The 21992-nt window shown below is 38.7% G+C and overlaps 1 protein-coding gene across 1 annotated transcript in view; it reads left to right on the top strand.

Annotated features, from left to right (window-relative positions):
• The window catches only part of LOC145441484 (uncharacterized), a 49301-nt gene extending 31103 nt beyond the window's left edge, over positions 1-18198 (top strand). Inside the window, exons 21-34 of the mRNA XM_080319359.1 lie at positions 1415-1549; positions 2220-2324; positions 2573-2754; positions 3641-3791; positions 4652-4808; positions 5394-5624; positions 6635-6835; positions 8404-8501; positions 10712-10863; positions 13136-13325; positions 14181-14310; positions 15272-15405; positions 16029-16203; positions 17533-18198. Coding sequence (XP_080175485.1) covers positions 1415-1549; positions 2220-2324; positions 2573-2754; positions 3641-3791; positions 4652-4808; positions 5394-5624; positions 6635-6835; positions 8404-8501; positions 10712-10863; positions 13136-13325; positions 14181-14310; positions 15272-15405; positions 16029-16203; positions 17533-17795 — 2304 coding nt within the window. The 3' untranslated portion in view covers positions 17796-18198. The remainder of the gene's footprint in view (positions 1-1414; positions 1550-2219; positions 2325-2572; positions 2755-3640; positions 3792-4651; positions 4809-5393; positions 5625-6634; positions 6836-8403; positions 8502-10711; positions 10864-13135; positions 13326-14180; positions 14311-15271; positions 15406-16028; positions 16204-17532) is intronic.
• Positions 18199-21992: the final 3794 nt, after the last annotated feature.

Here is a 21992-nt window from a genome sequence, read left to right as displayed (position 1 = left end):
CTTGAAATGGGTTGGTTTCACTATGGCTGTGAGACATCTGACTCACAAAACTACTGCTACAGAGAGCCGGACGCTTAACCATTACGCTATCTTGTCGGTCGGCAAATCTACCAGTGAACCAACTGGCAACTGGCCATTTCAGCTAGCCGCAATTTTGTGGGATTCTATGGTCACAGACGGATTAAAAATTAAAATTATTAGGTTAGTTGACCATACTCTGGGGTCGAAAAAGCTAAAATGTAACTAGCCTAAAGGTTGAACAACTTCAGTGTTGGGATCAAGTCACTACCTTCGAGTCACGAGTCATTTCGAGTCAATGCACATTTTGACTCGAGTCAAGTCAAGTCAATCAATTTGCAAAGGTGACTCGAGTCAAGTCAAGTCACTCGATTTTCGGAGATGACTCGAGTCAAGTCGAGTCAAGTCAAGTGAAGTCACGAGTCAAGTCACATTTCAAGTCGAGTTGCTTTTTCAAAGTGTGTATGAGGCATGACTACGTCATTGCAATTTGCTAGCAATCTGAAATACAGTTTCAGTGGTCATTGATTCCGAAACGATGAAAGAATATATATTTAAATATACAAGCAATAAGGCGCTGTATCGCTCACATATACGTTGAGCTGTTAAGCTACGTGAATGCATAGCTTCAGTTTATAGTTACCAGCCAAAGTAGAGAATAGAGAAACGAATTGACTAGATGCAATACATTACATATTTACAAATAGATATGATACCATTCGAGCCTGCGACAATGGTTGAGAACAATATAAACTATATTCGACTTCAATTTCAATGAAACAAGAGGTTTGGTTAAGTTAAGAACAGAGAACAGAAATATACATATTGCTATTCTATTACTTTACTGCTAGAGTTACGACAACGTAAGCTGTAAGCTTCGATCACTTCGTGTGCGGTCAATTTATTTGTGAGAGAACAATCGAGGCTCAGTGAAACGCACGGTCATTGAATGATTGGTCGCTCTCACGGATTAGGTAAGCGTTTCGCGAACAGTCTGAACATATGCAAGATACAGTGATTGTTATCGACACTATTACTTGATGATTTGAAATTGACTCGTGAATTTTGCTCCGAGTCACGAGTCAATCCACATTTCTGACACGCCGAGTCAAGGCAAGTCAAGTCATTTTAGCAAAGTGACTCGAGTCAAGTCAAATCATGACTCGAGTCATCCCAACACTGCTTTGGGATGCAGTAGGCCTAATTAATATAAAGGAACACTATTTATAGATGGAAATTGTAGCGCTGATCATCTCTTAATAGGGACAGTATGTAAAATGAAGTCCTGCTACTTCAATATGATTTTTCTTGTTTAAGTTGCTAGAAAATCACATAAAACGTAGCGACATGTCTAAATCCTGCACAGGCAATCAACCTTGCACTGCTTTCATCTCAGGTGGACTTTGTTGAATTCAAAAATCAAGAAGTGCTCGATGAATTCCAGAAAGTTCTCAGGCAGATTGAAATTCGACCAACCGTAACTACGAGACCAACCACAGTGGTGCAAATCGGAGATATTGCAAAGCAAAATGTAAGACTGATCGGAAATGATCTAGGCTGGTGGTATCAAACCCAACTTGTCGGTTAGACATTTCAACGTATCTAGTACTTTCGACAAACCAGCTATCTTACTGGAACCAGAGTCCCCTCATTCAAATTTGTGGAATCTTTAGGTAGTAGGAGGGTAAAATATAACATTTTTGTTTTCTGAATTTAGGGGGTAAGGTAGGGGAGGAAATAGGGTAACCCTAAGTAAGGCGTATTCACACTCACATTCTGGACATATTCCTAATGTAATTAAAAAATTCACTGTGTGGTAGTGGGATCTTAATTAAGATTCATCTGACCTCTTACACCGAATCCATGTCAGGTCATCATTGAAATGATTTTTAGCATGTGGGATATGGTACGAGGTATTTTGGGCATCTTTCCCACCCTGATTTTGATCCAACTTGCCAAGAGGTATGAAAACGTCCGTCTGTAATCCTTCAAATGACATCGAAATGAGTTGATGTGGTTGGTGATTCGACACCGTCTTGGTGACAAAATTGTACAGGTGAATTAGTATGAAATGAAATCCACTCGAGTACACGTAGAAAGGGGAAGATATATACTTCTAGTCAAACGTGACACGCACATTGCATGCTGCAATACTGGAGGCACCCATTGATGCTGGTGTATTCATGTAATTTTCTGTGTAGGCTGATGCTGTGGTGAACATAATGGCAAAGTACCAAATTGCTGACATGACGAAGGGATCGGTCATTGCCAAAGTTCTCGCTGCCGCAGCTGGACAAGATGTTGTTGTGAGTACATGATATCACCATGAAGATTCTACTACATATATATTATAAGACCTCATCCCTGAAACAACATCTGACTAGTTGAAGGGAACTAATCATTATATATATATATATATATGGAAAGCTTTTGTATCTCCTTGACTTCATCATGCGAGAATTTGAAACCAAATCTACATATGAATATATTCTGAAAACATATGTATTCAAGAATATATATACAGCACACTAGCACTTTTTGTTTTCCATTACAGAAAGAATGTGCCCAGAATAGTGGAAAGTACAATGATGGAGACATATTTGTCACCAGGGCAGGATCCCTCCACTGTAAAAATATAATTCATGGCATTGTATCGACGTACGATCGCAATTCGGAGGAAATCGTAAAAAAGATTGTGCAAAAGTCTTTGCAGCATGCGAGTCAAGCAAACTATCGGTAAAATAAATTTGTTATAGAATTCAGTTGTTGATGTAGGCATATTTCATCGCCTAACTGCTGATTTCATTTTTCTGATCCAAGGTTAGGCAACCTGACGTATACAGTGTGCCAAATGGCAAGTTATCAACAGCTTTTCTTCATTTAGTATCTTGGTTTTACACAACAGATTACCTGATGTGAAAATTCAGCAGTAAAGTTGTCTGTATAAACAGAAAGACGCATATTTTTTCAGCACGGGAGTTGTTTATATCATTTTTGTGGGATAACCTTAAATGCAGTAATAGGCATCGTTTTTTTCAATTCCTTGTCCTTTCCTTTTCTTATTCATTACTTGATTAGGATTACATTCGTACACTCTGGAACACATTTTTAGAATGATATTCCGTGAGACCGGTTTGATGTAAACCAAAAGTAAATTTTAAATCCCAAAACATTTGCTTACACAACGAATGAATCCAAACCCAGATAGAAAAGCAATTGAATTTTCTTGAGACAACTAAATTTTCTAGCAAAGATTTTCAAAACTTCAGGTGCCTATTATCATCATACTTGATTTATCAAAGAATGCCAAATATCAACGATTTGCAGTCATACGCTCGAAAACGGTAACACCATTATTTTGTTATGGCGCGGTCATCAGTAGTCACATTTAATTTGTCTATTCATATCTTAATTAACGACACTTGAGGCAAATAAATGCAAGAAACATGTTTTACTACGGAATATAGCATAGGAAATATCAAAAAATCGGTTCAAATTAATTTATGTTACATGGTGTAATTCATGATGGAGTATCCTTGCATAAGAATGAGACCTATTATGATTCTGCAAGCCGTTCGGCTCATTGTTCTGATTATTGTGACAATGTATCATTTTCTCTCAGGTCAATAGTATTTCCTGCTATTGGAACAGGGGGTTTTAATATGCCACCAAATGAAGTTGCCATGTGGATGAAAAAAGCCATAAACAATTATGGACCGAAGAGTACCCATGTAAAGATTGTACTCCATATGTCCAATCCTAAGGCTCTTAACGTAAGTAGTATGAAAGTGGGAGAATCACATTTTACCCATCTAGTAAATATAGTTCAGTAGTCTTGAGTTAATGGCCATGCAGCGAGTTTATTTCAAATTGCGATTTTGTCGCGACAGGGGTGAATTGCTACTCACCGAATTCCATTTTCATGATCGGTCTGAAGTGTCATCCTGCAAAGTCCTGTGAAATATGGCCTACTTGAAATGCCCCCATTATTAATGCTGAAGCCCGCGACGTGATCCTAAACTAGGAAATTGACCCGTGTGCAAATTTGAGTTTAAGACAGCGGGTCTAGTGAAAATGAATATTTTTAGACTAGGCATACATATATGTGGCCCAAGGCTAGTTCCATGTCTGGGATCCAACTCATCAATGTTATGGAGCAGTTTATCTGTACAAAATATTACGGAATGTATAACTGAAAATTTGTTTATAATGAAAATCCACTATAATCAAAGATGAATTAGTAGCAAGATGACCTTCGATAGTTAATTTGAGCTTTTAACAGACTTGTCAATATTTTTGCCATATATTATAATCAACAGTGACATTATTAACAATATAGCAACAATATCTCAGTTCTTGCAACCTGGAGGCCCAGTTTAAGATTCCGTCAGTGGCTATCGCCATAAAACCCCTACACTGGTGAACACTGTTCATTCTATTACCCACACGTTGGCAGGATTGTGGCAGCAATGTCATCCAGCTTGAAAACTTCAACCAAACTATAATGTGGAATCGCTCATATGCTGTGACATCCCATACGCGGTATAGGCCGAATGACAAAGTGACATAATCAACTATCTCACTATACACTAGAATTGAAGTATTTTTTATTTATTTCTGCTTGTTCTATCAGGCTTTTCAGGCCGAATTCAATCAAACAAATATGATAACATCGTCTTATGCGAATTATGGCTCACTGAACGTCTGTATTACCGATGGAGATATTCTTCAGCGAAACGAAGATGTTATTGTAAACAGTGCTCACATGACCTTTGACTTGATGCGTGCTGGTAAGTATTTGCTCAATGTTTAATCACTACGTTGTTGACCATGCTATTGACAGTGGCCTGTAGGTGCCTAGAACATGAATGCTTAATATATCAATCGCAATATCAGTTGCCATGAGGGTATTGCTTGATCACAGTGTGACTTGGAAAAAATGTCATCTGACTATTAATGAGCCGTTCTGCCTTTTCATTGATATCCAGAACAAGCAATCATATTGTGTATTTTGGTAATAATGTGACTGGTGTACTTGCTTTTTGTGTCCTGTTAAGTTTTTTTTAGTTGCGTTTTGGACAATGCAACCCTAATATCTTTAATCTTATTCAACCAGTTCAAATTTGCATTGAACCCCCACCCCCTAAACTCCACTCTTGGGCCCGCATAGGGTGATCAACCAACTTATGAGTGGTGAAGCTCCCAACACCCTTTTCCCTTTACGAATAATTTCATTACTCTCTTTATACAGCCAATTGGCAAACATACACACACACACTTTCCATAGCAAATCAAGGCCAGCACTACACCATTTTCAAATGAGCCAGAATTAGTAATGGTAAACACAAGCCTTATCTATTTATTTCGAATTGTAGGACCCTTGTCAGCTGCAATTTTGAGGCAAGGAGGCTCGGAAATCCAAAATGAATTGAAAAATAGCACTGGTGACATGGCTGTCACGTCTGGTGGAAAGCTTCCGTGCAAACACATCATTCATTTGGTATCTTGGACGGAAGACAGGCAATTGAGAAAGACAATTGTAAAAGTTCTGATGAAAGCTGATTCCCTGAAAGCATCATCCATTGCATTTCCAGCCCTTGGTACTGGTTAGTATATTTGATTAGACCTTTCAACTATTTTATATACCTAACAATTTCACAGTTATTTCACAGTTGGGCCCGTAATCCCAACACAGACACCACATTGTAGTTATTGAATGATTTACTTTTTATTTCATTTTTTCATCCACCACCACCAGATTTCCTGTCATTGGTATGGTTTGGTTGGCATACTCGATTTGACATATTCTATACTATAATATGCGTCAATGCAATTTTACTGATGGGCTCGTAATCCCAACCAGTTACTGCATAACACTGGTTGAATGATTGAGTATTTCTTTAATTTTTATTTTATTATATCAACCAATACCACTTTTCCAGGTAGGCTACTGGTCGGTGGGTTTGGATGATTGAACTGGCCTGGTGACTTGCGCATGAATTATATCATATGCATTTAGCGCATGATCGTGGCATTCCGGGGTTTCTCATAATATCGTCGGTTGCCTTTGACATACTTTAGTTCAGCATTGAGGAACTCTCACCATTACGGCACTGGACGTCTCGTATCCACAACAAAATAAGTTGACATGTCCACTCTTGATATGTCCAGGGGCCGAAATAGCTAGCGTCGAATAGCTTTATCCTCACCACCTGTATCATCCTGTGAAAAAATGGCAGTAGGGAAAAGTGTGTGTCTTGCTGAAGTAGGTGGTGTGGTGCGTGTCAGCGATTACAATATATTTTGAGTAGCAACATTCGTTCTTCATCATCATCATCATCATCTTATGATAATCGTAGGTGCCGAAGACCTTAAAATGCATTCGATTAACCCAGGGTTTTGAATGAAAATTCTTGTATTTGGAGGTGAGTTATTGATTTTCAATAACTTTTGCAATGGAAGCATATGAAAAACAACTGAAAGATGAAAAAACAGGTGCAAGGAGACAGAACTTATCAATTTTGGCCGAATTATTTCCGACCGCCCCTGAGAGTTGCTTGCGAGTTGCTTGCTATCAGGTGTTTTTGACTCAATTCAAGTCAATTTCTTTATGCAGGAAACATAAACAAGCCGGCCAAAGATGCTGCCTCACTGCTGCACTCTGCGTTACAAGAATTCATACAGAATAATCCGACCCCTCAAAATCTCAAAAGAATGACTGTTGTTGTGTACAACAAAACGCTAATTCAGGATTACATTACCATCATGGTCGGTTATCGTGTAATGAGAAAAAAGACTTTTAAAGCTAAAGCAAGAGGTGAATTCATTGTGATTGTATCGTCTAATTATTACACCATCTCTTGATATTGATGAGAAACTTGATGGAAGGATTCCCGAATAATTTTCCACCCCTTCACAAATTTGGAGTGCAAATTCTCACTAATACTTCTACTTACTGGTAGTCGGCATTTTCACACACAAAGTTTATAAAGAATAGATTGGGCATTGGTATAACCAGTAACAAATCTCACCACTACCTTTGACTCGCTCTCCCAACTTTAGAGCCAAAATTTAACTACCGTAGTAAAATATAAGAAATGCTATCTTACCACTAGCTGTGATTTGACAGAGCGATAAATACATTTTGCTTATTATTTTTGCTAATACCACTTAGCGGATTTTCTATATACCGTAATTTTCCATGTATAATGCGAATAATTTTCACAATTTTTTGTCCTAAAATAGGAGGGTGCGTATTATACATCGGTACAACAAGCCGTTTGAAAAAATCTCTCCCGATAAAAAACTTGAAATCACACCTTTCTTCATGTTTGTTTCCAATCGCGCATCACTTTCAGCCATCGTGCCCAATAATTCTTATTATCAGTGTTACGCGCTGCCAATTAGCGAGAAGTGTGTTACCAATTAACGAGCAGCACAGCACGCGGTCTCCTGCTGAGTTAGTTTGCTGTTTGTACGCGAGCGAAATTAGGTCATTGAGCACGAGCGAGCATTGCTGCAGGCACGCGCGGCAATCCTCGCTAATTCATTGCGTCGAAGACAGGCCTGAACAATCGCATATACAACAGGCCATGCGCTCAAGATATAATCGCTTGCGTAATCAGTCGCATCTCTAAAAGACCTGGTGCGCAAGACATAACCGCTGGCCTGGGCAATGACATCTGTAAGAGGCCTCGTGCGCAAGATGTCGTGTCGCTGGCCTCAATTATCGCGTCGCCGGTCTCGCAGGCTTTACTGCTATCTACTTTCGTTTAGAGACAATGCCGTTAATTGTATAATGATTAGCAAACGCATCTGTGATAGGCCTCGTGCTCAATATGTCGTGTCGCTGGCCTGAACTATCGCGTTACCAGCCTTGCAGGCTTTGGCTGCTATCTACCATCGTTTAGAGAAAATGGCGTTAATTGCATAATGGTTAGCGATCGTTATGTCATGATTGTTGAACAGTGACATCGCAATACAGACCGGCATGTCGGCATAGTATACTAAAACACAGCTATTCGTGTACTGCAAATTCAGGTTGCGTACTATACATGGGTAGAGGCTTTTCCCCAGAATTTGCATGCCATTTTAAGGGTGCCTAGGGGGCGTACTATACTTGGAAAATTACAGTAGTTACTGTTAATTATTTCATGATCTCGAGGTATAATGGTCCTATGCAAACTCTAAGCTTTTGTAACTGAACCTTTGCTACAAATTGTTCAGTAGCCCTGCTCTGTACCTTCGTCATCCAGCCATGCATCTACTGAAAATTTGCGGGTACTTCTACTGCATCCATCACTCGTCATCACTTGCTATATCTGCTTGTCGAAAGTGAGCAGTAATTACAGCATACTGAACAAATAGTTCCTGTATTTTCTATAGGCTTTGCCGAGTTTTGTTCATCAGTCTTTGAAAAGAATACAGCACACCAGGCCGTTGATTTTCACTTCTATGCTTCTGACAAGAAGGATATAGTGAAGGTGATGTTTTATGTAACTGATATTTTTGTTTTTCCGATTATGAATACAATGTACATTGGAATATGCATTGTCTGGTTTACCAAATTTAGAATATATTATCTACAAAAAATAATATGGAATATTGCGATATACAAGGACTGCAGTGGCCACTGGCCAGACCTCCTCCATGTTCAAGCCACTTATCACAAAACATAGTTCTAAAATAACTGCAACACAAAAATACTCAGTGGAACAAGGAAAATGGCTCTAGTACTTCCGTCAGTTCCTTGTTGAGTTGTCAATAGTTTCTGCTCTACATTTGGGGAAGACTTCAACTCATTTAGCTTATTCCTAGGTTACTCCGACTGGGATGGGTAATTGGTGGGAAGCAGTGTTGGGATGACTCGAGACATGACTTGACTCGAGTAAGACTCGAGTCAAATTTTTCTTATGACTTGACTAGATTCGAGTCACTTTGGAAAAATGACTTGACTTGACTTGACTCGGAGCTTCGAAAATGTGCATTGACTCGTGACTCGGAGCAAAATTTACGAGTCATCAAGTAGCCTAAACGGTGTCGAATAAATCACTATTCGTATTGTTCGAGATACGCCGGTGTCACTTGTGAGAGCAACCAGTCATTCATTGATTGTACGATACACGGATCCTTGATTGTACGATACATGGATCCTTGATTGTTAGATCACAAATAAATTGACCACAAACTAAACAGTCACAGCTTACGTTGTCGTAGTAGTAGTAGTAGAAGATCAATCTAAACAGCAATGTGTCTCTGTTTCTTAGATGGCGCTCAATGCTTACGTTACGCAGTGCTCACCTTTACCAACCATCGTGTATGATTTAAATCGAACAAATATAGTTTGTCCGTTTATATTCTCATGGATGTGTAGATGTTTAGTGTAGGCTATTTTGCAATATCAATTTGTTTCAACTTCTCGAAGCTTCGTATTACAACCTATATTTTTGCTGATAATAACTGACTGTACCAGCTGCAATGTTACGCACGTCGGTTATTAGCAGTTCTACGTGTTCGTGATGGATACAACGTCTTTTGTATGTATATTTAACTAGATATTAGTTATTTGATTCAAGATAAATGATTAATTAATCTGTCTTTCACACAGTTAGAAACATGTAACGACTTTGAATCTTCATTCATACTTCGGAAATTTAATTTGACTTGAATCGTGACTTGACTTGACTTGACTTGACTCGACTTGACTCGAGTCACCTCCAAAAAACGAGTGACTTGACTTGACGCGAGTCACCTTTGAAAATCGATTGACTTGACTTGACTCGAGTCAAAATCTGCAATGACTCGTGACTCGAAGGTAGTGACTTGATCCCAACACTGGTGGGAATGTGTTTGTGTTTAGCTTGTTGACATTTCAAGTTACTAGTTTTGTAATGATTGATTGAGCAAAGCCTGTCACTACCACACACAGCTTTACCATGGTAATAATAATAATAATATCAGTGAATGCAAGCTCTTCCTATTATTCTGTTCTTAAAATTCTATTTTCGCGTTGACGTGTTCTTTTTGTAGATATTGCTCCACACTTTTTTGGCTACATTTTTCAGTTATTGCTAGTATCAAGGAATAATCCGAGTTATATTATAATGAAAAACTGGAATAACTCCGCTTCTACTGGTTGGAATTGAGTCAAATTTGTTTTGCATCGTCTTTGAAGACAGCTCAACATTTTCATGGGGTTGGCAGAAAAATTTGAAATTTTGTTTTTAATTTTCTGTAATAAATTAAGATTTTTAATTGTATCTGAGGAGTCCTATACATGTTAGAATTGGACCAAATTTGGTGTGCAGCGTTTTTTAGGGTAACCTGACAATTTAATCAGTGAATGGCTGGAATCCGGGAAAAAAAGTTCTTTTTGAACAGCCCTAATGAGCATCTGTGAAATCACGAAAGAGCCGTAGTCAAAGGCTCACAGTGCTGCATATGGCTCACGATCTGCAGTCATGTTGTGCGATGATGTTTGCAAATTATCAAGAATAAAGGGAGAATTGTCGGATTATATCCTGTAATGTTTCAGACCCCGCTACGCTACAATGCTTACAGTCATTTTGAAACAACTAATTGAATGCTATGTTTGATTCAGTACCTTCTACTGTGATATGAAGTGCATTAGTTTCTTGCTATTCTTAATATGTAGCGTTTTATCATTTAATTTCCGGTTCATATGATACTGCAGGCGCTGGAATGCATCGATGAAAAGACGACAGAAATTCTCTGTAAGGAGCAAATAGAAGATAGCGCTCTTGATACTGTGACAGATCTTGAGATGCTCGAATTTCAGGAAAAGGCAGAAGAAAAAAATGTATCGATACAGAGACTTTCCATCAAGTAACAATACATGAAAGTTTGATTCAATTTAATATTAGAGATTTGAATCCATGTATTTACCTGAAATTTAGATACTTTTCTGGAATTTAATATTCAAAATGGCAACATACGTAGGATTAGGCTATTCGAAGTACAGAACTTCAATATTGCAGCAAACAATACGTTCATATTGTCATATTTATTCCACTGGAAGCTATTCGACCAGCTTTCTTCAGCAGTGAACGCCAGTAAATGAGGTTAACCAAGTTCGAAATATAGAAAGAATATTATCGTTGTGACGCAATAATGATAAGTACACATAGTCGCGAACGGCAGTAAACAGCGCACGGTTACGGTGCAGCACACACAAAATCAGCTGTAAAACAGACGAATGACAAAACAACACTAATGGAAGATTCCCAGCGTGTAGAGATGTTCCTTCTGGCGACAGAGGATCGGCTTTTACAGCTTTATAATGGTTGGTTCAAGGACCTTTAAATGAAAAAGAGAACGTCATGTTTTGCACACTCTGGGTGTTTCAATAGGAGCTGTCCGATGGCAGAATTACATGCTGTTACTTGGTCATAATCACGCATGGTAACTAGGGACTGTGATGATGAAGCAGACATGTCATCACCCTGCGAGTTCCTAATTTGACGTGGGACGTGTGCAAAACATTACAATAACAATCAGTTCTCCATAGTTGCTCATGGTATTTCTCTTTCATTTAAAGTTCCTTGAATCAACCTGTAAGTTAGTAACAAGGCTTATTGTTCCAGTAACATATTATTGCATATCAAGGAAGTGAGGGCTCCCCGATTTGCAATATCTTTACCGCATCATCTATTACACACGTAATATCATCTCAATTCTGGTTTTAGAAGTAGGCCAATTGAATTTGCTGAAGGATCAGGAACAATCTACTCTTTCTTCTTTACAATTATTCCAATAGAACTTCTGTATTCACATTACTCATTCAAACATTTGGTCCACCGTTTTCTCAGATTCTACAGCCAAGGTTTGGAAATCATAATTGCTTGTAGCACCATTACCCATCCGTATATCGTCGCAGTGGTATCAGAGTGACTTATGTTCATTTTACACATTTTGAGAAAATTGACTTTACGTGAAGTTTTGATCCTCTTTCAGCCACATACTGACCCTGATTACCTTTGAATTAATGAGTCAGACATAACCATTGGCAAGATATGGCCTGAAAAAATAGAAAAATTTTCGAAAACTTGATTTTTTCAAGTTTTAAAAATGGACCTCCAAAATTTAAAAACTGGACATAAGCTACTTTGAAACCACTGCAACGATATGGTTTCGTTTGTAATATTCCCTATTGAAAGCTCCACTAGGCTATTGACAAATATCAGAGTTATTGTTCTATGCACCTTTATAAATTTTAATAACTTTTTTAACCTTTCATTTGATACATGCACCACCTCCGAATATTTCTCTGTTGCTGTATGTGCAAATTTATATTTGGTACAATCACCTGTGTGTCATAATTTTCCCAATGCTTGTATGAAACAACAAAATTAAATTGTTTAATACTCAATGTTAGGAGTAGGGCTGGGCACAATGATTCGAGTACTCGAATCTGAATCGAGTATTAATTTTAATGATTCGAGTCGAGTAGTAAAAGACGATTTTCTCGAGTACTGAAATTGTACGCTCCTCGCAACTGAAAGTTAATGAACTAACGAGAATTTTAGTTTTGATAATATTTTCCACTGAGGAAGCCTTGAAACCTTGATTGGCCGTGTCGTAGCATGATAGACATAGTACAAAGCTACGAACGTTACTGGAAATAACACATTTCCGAAGTCATGATCGTTCCACAACATTGTCAAGAAGTGCAATGAAGTCGGTATGGTCGAAAACATACAGAAGTATCATTAATGTGACGGGTAACAGGCATTATGTTCTTCGTGGTGGCATAAAAGGTACATATTTGAACTTTGACATAGAACATTCTGTTCTGACGTCATAATGAGTGATACTCGAATACTCGACTCGACTCGAAGCATTTTACGTGATTCAGAATCGAATCACTCAGGTACTCGATTTTGCCCAGCCCTAGTTAGGAGTGGTACTGAATTTGAATAATCAACTAAGAACTGACAGCCCCTGGTCTCGATAGTGTTTTCACTTCAAAAATCCCTAACTAACAATTTTGACGACTTATTATTGGCCTTCGACTACTTCAATACTTTTCATAGTCAGTGTCTGTGACTCATATTTAAACAACCTAAGCTTCTTGGTTTATCAATTTTCCTGTGAACAGTTCAACTGGTCTTCTTGTCACTGGATTGGAAAATGATGTAAAAGTGTTCAGTGACTACAGCAGAAAGATATTACGTGAACTTGTCGTGGCCCAGACTTGCGTTGAATTTGTAACATGGGAAACTGAAATCGAACAAAAGTGGTATGAATTTCCACCACGGCCAGCCCACTTACTGGAGAAGGCTTACCAGGTAGTACCTTCATTCGTTTATCACCTTCTGTATTTTAATGAGAAGTTTCACTAAACTCGAATAGTGCTGTCAAAGGCTACTCCAATTTGCTTCAAGTAGAAGTAAAAATGGTGAGTAGCGCACAGCTCACATCAACTTTCCATAGAAAATGTATTTGTCAACTGATTTGAAGAGGTGTAGTTTTGAAAGTGCATTTGAGATCGATTTGTTGCATCAGTTTAGCACTATCTTCCATATTTTCTCTACAGTTAGGGGCACTTTGTACTGCAATATGCAGTCTAGGTTAGAATTGGACGTAATTCAGTATATAATAGTTACCATGCTTCGCCTTTGTGATTTGGTATTTTCAAGTGGGTCGGGAAGAGTCTGACTTGAAGATACATAAACCCAAAATGGTAACTGATTCAGTAGTTCTAATGAGGTTCTGTTCTGACATTATTAATGCCTAGATTTTCAGGATCAGTGCGACAATAGCATTCGAATAATAAGGTTAAATAAATTCTGAGCTGTTGAGATGAATTGCGCTATCACAGGTGTTGATGGGCCCATCTGTGCCTTCTCTGCAAAGGCAGAGCAGAACAATAAATATGCAAATGCTGTGTATTTTGGTGTAAAAATGTTCGAAATTTATTCATTGGGGAACTTGAACATTGACTGAAAATATCAATTGGTATTGTAAGCACTAAAAGTTTTATCATTTTCCTTTTACTCATCCTTGCGAGAGGTAAGATTCGGCCTCACTTGCATCCCCTGTCAGGCTATCACTGGTACCAACATACTTCAATAACTTCGAATGCTTCAGTACTTTGAAGTCCTTCTAGGTCCTAGTTGCCATATAAATTTTCTTTCATTTAGAAAAATAAACACCATCCTGGTCCAGTGCAGATCAAAGTGGTTGAAAACGGACAAATTGTTTCAAAATCATACGACCTCTCGACTCTGGATAAGAAAAACTCCACGATCAGAAGAAGGCAAACAGAAAATTGTAAGATCCTAAATAAAAGATACTGTAATTTTGTGACAAAAATTTACCCTGTCATGTTTTTGTCGCAATGAATCCTACGCTGTATAGTCACATAAAGAAAACCCTGTCTACAATCGGCCCAAAATGCTATCCAATTATATGCGGTGAGCCGGTGAATAACAAATATTAGATACCGGTAATAGCATTAACAAATTTCACTTTTGATACATACAATACACGTAGTGTGCTATAATTCCTTTGATCTGAAGGACCAAACATGTGCTACCTGTGAATAGATATTGCATGTTTTGTTGAGTTCTTAAAAACAGTTCATCAATTCGCAACTCCTCCTTATCACCAATCTACAACGGTGAAACATTAGCTGATGACAAAACTTTGCAGCAATCTAAAAACCTATTTTTTGTGTAATGTCGATTTCATGATGGTGAACTATGATATGTTACAGTCCGGCAATTGCAAAAAGTAAATACAATCTAATGTTCATTAGCGTTGTTATATTCATTGCTAGTAAAGGTTGTTTGTATTCGGGCACGCCGTGTGCATTCTCATTGTGAAGCATACTTCACTAGACTTGCACACTAATATTGCCAAAATTTAGAAATCTTCCATTATTGCAATGCGGTGGGATCAGCAACTTAATGAGTATTAAAGCAATACAACCTTGCTGAGATAACTAAAGACAATTACTTTAGGTACTCAAAATAAAAGCAAATTAAATATTTTAGCAACACATCAAATCGAGTTGCAGCTGCTGTGGTGTAAGATTTGAGTCAAACACCTTCCAATATCTAATTTTTATTCTGTTGATGAAGGCTATTCACTTCACAGTACAGCTTGCCTGAAAGAATTTACTAATTGCGCTCACTGGCGAACTATTCGGTGACTTTTGTGCCTGCGTTTGCCAAGACTAGATCACTATTCCAGCTGTACTTCTATTGTGAATGGGATTGCTCTTGTTAAGATGAACTTCCTGCCGGCTGGGACCCGATGCAAGGTTTGCATGTAAGGAGAATAGTGCTAAATGATACTTCGGAAGAATACAAGAGAGTGTTGAATGTCTGCAAGAAAAAGGGGCTTCCTGTCCAAACTGCCATGGTAATGTGATTCTTACACTTCAATTATTATACCGGGACATGGATATTCGATCAGAGGTTCCTTACAAGCAGGCAGTATTCATGTCAAAATAAAGGCTTGAATGATGCTAATTTATTGTGATGAAAATTAATATTCGAGAATCGATAAATCCTGACGGCTTAAAACCACATATTTATTTATGGTAGTCGATAGCTATCATGCATTACAACTATTTTATATCAGACTCGATTTTATCCATCTATTCATGAATCCTATTGACATACTAATTTTTTATTGTATCTGTATCAAACTCACGTGGAAATAACGTCTTATATCCCGTAAATTGTCAGACAGATATTTTGTAAAAATGGTGGATACAATCAAGCCGGCCTTGCTGGATAAATTGAAATCTTACCCATGACGAGTGTCAGCTGAAAATATTCGAGTTCATTTCAATATGAATATACTATACCATTCACTTATTACAGTATTTATTCTGCTATTCATCAATAGCTAATGTGTGTTACCATCTCAGCAGTATGGCTGTCTTCCATCAGATTATCTGCTGACATGTCAGTTATATCTCTTTGAGTGTTAATCATCAAGCGTATGATAATCATCTATCTAATAACTCTGGTATGCAGATCGAAAGAATTCAAAACATAAGCCTTTACAAAAAATATGCCGCCGAAAAAGCCGAAGTCACCGAAAAGCTAGAAGATGAAAATGTCCGAATTGAACGTGAGCTTTTCCATGGCACAGGCAAAGCAGATAAAATTGTTAAACGCGGATTCAACAGAAGTTTTGCCGGCGAAAATGGTGAGTGAAAATAGTCTCGAGGGTGTTGATTCAAACATTCGATTCGCAAAAAGTTTTCGACACAACTGCCTAAACAAGCGAGCTGTGGCCACAGCAGTCATTTGTTTACTTTATCAATGTTTTATCAGAATACCTAATTGACCAATGAATGGTGATAAAAACATTTAAAACAGAGATATACACATGTACATTTAATGAGAAACATATTAAATTTATTTGTTCATATTATCATCATTTCTCTGAATTAAAAAATGCATAGGGAAAATTTAGGTAGGAGTTAAATTCACTAGTTAAAGTCTATTGATGTTTAATATTATATGGTCATGGATACATTGCATAGATATCGGTTAAGGGTGAAATAAATTTGATATAAAATGTGATTGGGTGACATTTAGCGTGGGTTGGAGTTATTCAGCCACCACCCTTGAATATCGTTTGAAAAGTGAGCTTGCACGGATATTGAAACACAGTTCCAGATAGTGAAGTGTGATGAATGATGATAGGATTTTGCAGAAAACCGTTCAATGCATTATTTATTGTAGCATCTCATCTAATGCCCCCTAGGCAAAGTCGATGAGTCATGGATTATTGCTATATCTGTTATTTTATTCTAAACTACGCTTGGTTTTCCGCTGTAACGTCTGGTCACCGACTTAATTACTTCTAGTCGTGCCTTGGATATTGCCTTTTATCAATAACTGAGTTTAAAAGTTTGAGAGAATTCCTAGATTTCTGGATGGACTATGATGGACTATGAAGTCCGCTGTCTACACCAGCATTGCTGATAACCAGGTCTTTGGAGCCAAAGCTGGAGCTGGAGCCAGATCTCTATGTGAAATTCAAATGTAGCTGGAGCAGGAACCAGAGCCGTTCGTTAAAAAAAGTTCTGGCCCCGATGTATTTCATAAGATGCTATGCCACTACTATTGGCGGGTGTCCCAAGCAACCCTTCACAAAATGAAGAATTGTTTCCTCTTTGGCCCCACCTTTTTTAACTAACCACGTAGCTGGGGATTTGAAAACAGAGCAGTCAGATCTTCATAGATGAAAGCAATGGTACTGACTACTGGCTGACCCGTTTCATCATTTCCACCTTCATAAAGGGCGGCGTATCTAAAAAAGTTTGAGAACCACTGCGCTAACGTATTTAATGGAGCTGGAGCAATTTATCATTTGTGCCTGCTCCAAAATATTGCTGATAAATCAATTTTACGGCTTTGTTGTTGTCTGGATATAATCATTCTGCAAATGTTTCATGTTTAATGGTAAACCATACAAATCTCTCTCCGTACTTTATGATTTCAAATCAATCACCTCTTTTTATGACAGGTGCCAGGTTTGGTAACGGCGTCTACTTTTCTACCTCGGCGAAATATTCGCACGACTTCACCAACCGAGGAGCGCGTACCATTTTCCTTGCGAATGTCATTACCGGCACGTACACGCAAGGCAGTCCTGGTATGAAAACGGCGCCGGATAGATCTGACAACGATTTGCACGACAGTGTGGTCGATGACGTCAATAACCCTACGATGTTCGTCGTGTTCAAAGACGCTAGTACTTATCCGACTTATCTTATTGAATACACCTGATTTAATGAAATAAACTGTCTTCAAAAAATTCGAATGTTCCATTTTTACATGATATTTGGAGTTCCAATCTGACTGGTTTGTAATGTAGATTGTGTCATTACCTTCTTAACCCTATGCGAAATTTCATGGAGTAATTTCTGCACTCTTGACTCTTCTGGACGCGATCCAGGCAGAGAAGGATTTTTATATAGTTTTCAGTCGATATCATGAAGTCAATACGCCGTTCGAGAATCTGTATACTTGTCATGATTACGTCATATGCGCATTTATTTTGAGTAACTGCGCTTACGGACAATTGCTCCTGACGAGAGCGTGTCGAAAAGCTTCGAGTGGTGAAATAATGTTGGGATTTACCTAATTTGTACTGTCATATATTATCTTGTATTAAACCTGATTACTCCTACTTTTCGTAGAATGGTTCTTTGTTCGGGTACATCGCGAATGTTAATCGTGGCATGAAGTGTTCAGTCGTGCAGTCATTAATGCTCGAGCTCGGGCAACTATATGAAGAAGTTGTCGCGCGGTGTCTCGGGATTAAGATTTTGCGGCAAAATCCGCAATAAGTATACAATCTAATTCGCAGTGGCATATTCAGCATCCACAAGCGTAGCCAGGAGGCCATTGCCCCAAAAAATGTTGGTAAATTTAAATGTGGTCAGAGTATTTTAGGAAAGATGTAGTCAATTTGAAATATTTTTTCACACGATTTAGGGTCACTAGTTTGTTTGGTTTTAATATGGATTGGATACTCCTGAAAACTAATACGCATAATTTACAGAATTGAATCTGATTGTATTTGCAATTTTCGGAGAACGGTAAATGGTATATATGAATATGTACGCTTATGGTCGTTGAAATGGTTTAGTCTAGAATAGTGCAGCTTGCCGGGTCGAACTATTAGACACCGGCATTTCGCCGCCATAGCACACCAAGACATAGTTTCATCATGCGACTTCGGGAAGTGCGCTCTCGGAAGATTGACCGCGATAAAACCTTGTGAGAAAACAAGAGACGCACGTTGGCCCAAGCCTTCGATATTGATATGTCCAGGCGCAGAAAGTGTCGGGACCGAATAGTCCTGCCCTTGCAACCAGAGCTCACAGGTAAAAATTCAATACACAGTAAAAAATAATGGCACCCCGTGAAAGAATAAGAATTCGGAATCGCGTGCGTCTCACTAATGGAGTTTTTTTTCAGTTTGGTCTGGTAATTGTGAGCGATTTCTCTATTCTTTGAGTAGCGAAAAGCGTCCTCGGCCGGTGAATCGGACCACATATGCAGGTGGCAATCATTGCCTATTGACCAGGGTTGTAATGACTCGACTCGAATCACGATTTTCTGATGACTCGAGTCAATTTTTGTATTGACTCGAGATTCAGACTACCAAGACCTACCCAATCTCTATGTAATTTCGAAGAAGAGTAAAGTAACCACACTATTGGTATGGTATTTCGCCTATTGGTACTGGTTAGGGTTACCATATTTTGGAATCGGGAAAGGACACTTTTTCAGAATTTTCCGACTCACAATACTGGAGCAAAATCCGGCAAAAATGATGAATTTCCAACGAAATTTTGGTCCGTTGACAACAAAAAAGGTCAACCTTCCGGCACAACTCTCGAAATACAGTTCTTCTTTCACATTTTTCGTTGGTTGACGAAAAAAAGGTCGTCGCTTACGTTCGAACCACGAATTTCCTGTTTAGCGTCATTTCTGCCCATTTTCACTCGAATCTGTCCATCATCCTAGCTCTAAAAGCTGTAAAGGAGACGAATTGCCAAAAACGAGGACATTTAGGCGTCCTCGAAGGACATTTTAAAAAATCTGAAAAAGGAGGACAAATAATTTTAAATGAGGGCGTATGGTACGTGGTAACCCTAGAACTGGTATCTAGGCCTATTTGAAAATGCGACCAGCAAAAACTGCTAGAAGTGAGGAAAATTGGTGTATTATAAATGCGAACTATATGAAATCACCAAACATCGTTATAAAAAGTGGTTTTAACAAAGACTGGAAACTGAGCATTCAACACAATGACTTGGACTCGGACTCGAGTCATGATACCATGACTCGAACTTGGCTATCTGCTCGCTGACTGGGACTCAGACTTGACTCAGTGGTGAATTGAAAATGACTCGAGTCAAAACTATAAGAGTGAGATTGACTTGTGACTTGGTTAGAACCCTGCTATTGACTAAATTCAGTCAATGACAGTAATTTTTTTTCTTGAAAACATAATTACATACTGACGCTTTACAAGATTAAAATTAGGGAGTTTGGTGCGCGCTAAGTCAAAATAGATATATAAACAGATAAGTCCTGAGTTCGCCCATACTAAATCCACCTCGTCTGTGAATTGCGTTATGACGGTGTGTATGTCTATGAATCGTATGTAAAGGGTAGTGATCAAACTGCCCTCAGCGGGATGGACGGATCTGGGGTGTTCCTCTGGACTCATGAAGAACTTGTCCTTCCCCTCTCTGCCCAGCAAACACCCGATATCCCGTGGAGTTACTGGTATGTCCACAATTGTTCCCACTCGTCCCACCTCCCACACTCAGTTACGGAGGACTTGCTCAGTATTCCCAACATTGGACGTCAATTTATGTAACTCCAGGTGACTACCAGAGGAAGTGAATTTTAGAATGCTCCTGTGCCAGTCACCAATGACCGTTCCAGTGGATGTCATAATGGTGTGATACCTGGTTGCCACCTACACAGGAGTTTGTCAGGATGTCCCTACTTGGAAATCGTTTCTATGAATTCAAGTGTGCATTGTGCAATCAATGGAAAATAGTTTTCTGAATACACTCATGAATGTCATGATACATTTCACCCTTTGAAATCTATCGGAGTGAATACGAGAATGTTGATTGATGATATGACGATGACTTTCTATCGCGCGGAACTTCAGAAGCCCGGCTATCGATGATCGCGGTCGCACATTGTTAGAGATATAATGTACGATATAGAGACATATAGCTATTTTATTGTGACGTTACTGGATCGAAATGTCCACATCAAGGCAAAATATGTTATTTCAAATATACCGCATACCCAATGCATGTGAAATCTTCCGACAGCTTGACAACCGTAATAATGGTATGGTGATGAGTGATGACTATTCCAATCACGGAACTACATGGGCCCGTATTCAAGAAACCTCACTCAGTGCTCGAACTCACTTTGCGTCAAAATTGCGTAACAATCGGTATTCAGAGAGCGCAACTCGAGAATGAGTTTGAGCAGGGCTGGAGTCGTACTTCACGGTCTGTCGAGCTCGACTTCGAGCTGTTTGGTATTCAGAGACGATGCGCGGACCACTGTGATTCTATTAGAATTTTTGGCGAAAATCGGTGATTGTGTGAATCATGAAAATATACTCGGGTGTCATTACATTTTGTGCTTTGGAAATTACATCGGCATATTCAGGAACCTCTTGCCATACTGTTTCTTGGTGATGTATTCAATGACAAATGCACGTAAACGACCGTTTTCGGGTGTATTTCCAGGTATTACGACGAAAAAACAATTTTAAGAAGACGAAGAGATACCTACTACACAGCCGTTTGACTGAATATTTTGCAGTTGAATCGTAAGAAATGTGTCGGTGATAACGCTCAACAGACCATGTCTATCGACAATCCTTGGGTATAAATATATTTCGAAGAGTGCGGGAATGATTTGACACCGGCGGCTGCTACGAAGAATCATCATTTTCTCGAATATATGATCACGACGAATAGTAGAACACTTTTTTAAAAGATTTAGGCTCCGGACTCTACATACATCTCATTAGAATCGAATTGAAATCGGACATTTTCGAAATTTCGGTAATCCGGACACAATTAGGGCCCCAGTTCGACCCTTGGGACCTCGACTTGAATAATGATTTTGGTCTCGATAGAAGCTGCCAGACTAGTAGAATCCATTTCAAAAAGAATTACGCTCCGGACTTTACATATATCTCATTAGAATCGAATTGAAATTTGACATTTTCGAAATTTCGGTAATCCGGACACAATTAGGGCCCCAGTTCGACCCTTGGGACCTCGACTTGAATAATGATTTTGGTCTCGATAGAAGCGGCCAAACTAGTAGAATCTATTTCAAAACGAATTAGGCTTCGGACTCTACATATATCTCATTGGAATCGAATTGAAATTTGACATTTTCGAAATTTCGGTAATCCGGACA

The sequence above is a fragment of the Botryllus schlosseri genome, chromosome 1 (genome assembly GCF_051294905.1).
Source record: "Botryllus schlosseri isolate E-star chromosome 1, Bs_hap1, whole genome shotgun sequence".
Lineage (NCBI taxonomy): Eukaryota > Metazoa > Chordata > Ascidiacea > Stolidobranchia > Styelidae > Botryllus > Botryllus schlosseri.
Note: the sequence above shows the minus strand (reverse complement) of the source record. Positions and strands in the feature narration are given on the sequence as shown.